Source organism: Rhincodon typus, chromosome 7, assembly GCF_021869965.1.
Source record: "Rhincodon typus isolate 14 chromosome 7, sRhiTyp1.1, whole genome shotgun sequence".
NCBI classification, from domain to species: Eukaryota; Metazoa; Chordata; class Chondrichthyes; order Orectolobiformes; family Rhincodontidae; genus Rhincodon; species Rhincodon typus.
This window is the reverse complement of record NC_063338.1, coordinates 15596989-15599168: the sequence shown is the minus strand read 5'-3', so window position 1 is coordinate 15599168 and position 2180 is coordinate 15596989. Positions and strand designations below refer to the sequence as shown.

Genomic DNA, 2180 nt, shown 5'->3' with positions numbered 1-2180 from the left:
GTGAGTGTGTGATAGTGAGAGTGACACAGAGTGTGACAGTGAATGTGTGACAGTGAGTGTGTGACAGTGAGTGTGTGATAGTGAGTGTGACATGGAGTGTAACAGGGTGTGACACAGAGTGTGAGATGGTGTGTGTGAGAGAATGATGGGGAATGTGACAAGGAGTGTGTGAGATGGTGTGTGACAGGGAGTGTGTGAGATGGTGTGTGACAGAGAATGTGACAGATTGTGAGTGGAAGTCAGGCACGTAGCTTTGAGGCTGTGATTGATTGTCACTCCCTGATATCAGACTCTGAATATTCTAACACTGTATCGATTGTTTTTAACCCACACTCTAACTGCGTAACTCACTATGGAGTTAGTGCTGCACAAAAAAACAGCATTTTCACCTCAATCCCATTAATTATGACACTGACTCACTTGGAGATTGAACTCTTCATAATCCGATATCGATTCCTGTGGAATAAAAGAAAAGTGGATTTGAACTAGAGACCGAAAGAGTTCAGGGAAACATTAGATTTTCACTTCAGAGGAGCATATCAGGTAAGTTTGGTGCATGTGACAGCAACTACAAGGCTTACAGTATATCCTCAAGAAACATTTTAAACAATGCATCCACAGTGTACTGTTTGCACACAAAAAACTTGACACATCTAGGTTTAATCTGCCTGGCATTAATCTGATTGGCATTCCAATTTCCACCTTCAATACTCACTCCCTCCATCACTGGCACACAGTAGCATCAGTGTGTATTATCTGCAAGATGCACTGCAGAAATTCACCAAAACACCTTGGATGGCACCTGCCAAACCAACAACACTTCCCATCCAGAAAGACAAGGGCAGCAGTAACATGGGAACGCTACCAGTTGCAAGTTTCTTTCCAAGCCACTCACACCCTGACTTGGAAATATATCACCGTTCCTTCAGTGTTGCTGGAAATCTTTTCTTGCCAGAACTGTATCTGTACCCCCGCGTACTGAACAATTCAGTAAGGTTACTCACCAATATTTTCTCAAGGGAAATAAACGCTGACCTTACCTACAACACTTACACCCCAAGGTCAATTGAAATGTAACTGTAATTGCTGGCTGTAGCTGTTTGTCATTTTTGATTGGTACAGTAAATGTTGGTTACATTACTCCAAAATTCTCCAACTGCCACTTGCCTACCAACTGTTTCACAAATGAAATTTCACTTCATCATGTGCCGATCTCACACAGAATAAAACATGATCGGTAAAACAGGACTTAAAACAGAAAACGTTTACGTGGAAATATTCTGCAGACCAGGAAGATCGGTGACCCTCCTTATATCATCCTTTAAGGGGATTGTATGGTGAAGTGTGCAGTGCCTTACCTCCAAGCTTGGGGGGTCAATTAAAATTTTCCAAACTCAACTTAATAGATTTTTGTTGGGTCAGGGTTTTGAGGGACATGGAATCAAGGTGAATAAATTGAATTAAGGCACATAACGGCCGTGCCACAATTGAATTGTAGCACAGACTTTGTGAAGGCTGAATGGCCTCCTCCTTTTCCCATTTTTCGCAGCGCTGTGAAGGCTACATTATAGAGCAATAATACTTGCTCTTGATGGCCAACAGCTGTCATCCACTGCATCCACCACGGTCATGGCAGGTCAGCTCCACCTTCCTGCCTGGTCCTTTGATTCCCTGAGAGCCCATAAATATGTCCCTGCCTGAAATATATTCCACAGTGGAGCATCGACAGCTCACTGGGGCACAGGATTCCCAAGATTCACAACCCTGTCATACAGCACAGAGACAGGCCTTTTGGTCCAACCCGTCTGTGCCGACCATATTCCCAAACTAACCTAGTCCCACCTGCCTGCTATTGGTCCGTATCCCTCCAAACCTTTCCCATTCACGTCCTTATCCGAACGTCTTTTAAATGTTCTAACTGCACCCGCATCTGCCACTTCCTTTGGCAGTTCATTCCACTTACAAACCCACACTCTGTGTGAAAACGTTGCCCTTCAGGTCCCTTTTAATTCCTACCCCTCTCACCTTAAAAAAAAAGCCTCCTAATTATGAACTTCCCCACCTTAGGCAAAAAAAAAGACCTGAGATAACAAGGTATGGAGCTAGATGAACACAGCAGGCCAAGCAGCATCAGAGGAGCAGGAAGGCTGACGTTTCGGGCCTAAACCCTTCTTCAGGAA

The 2180-nt window shown here is 44.1% G+C and overlaps 1 protein-coding gene across 1 annotated transcript in view; it reads right to left on the bottom strand.

Moving 5' to 3' along the window:
- The window catches only part of LOC109913326 (cyclic nucleotide-binding domain-containing protein 2), a 60745-nt gene that overhangs the window by 52334 nt on the left and 6231 nt on the right, over positions 1-2180 (bottom strand). Inside the window, exon 2 of the mRNA XM_048598698.1 lies at positions 421-456. Coding sequence (XP_048454655.1) covers positions 421-456 — 36 coding nt within the window. The remainder of the gene's footprint in view (positions 1-420; positions 457-2180) is intronic.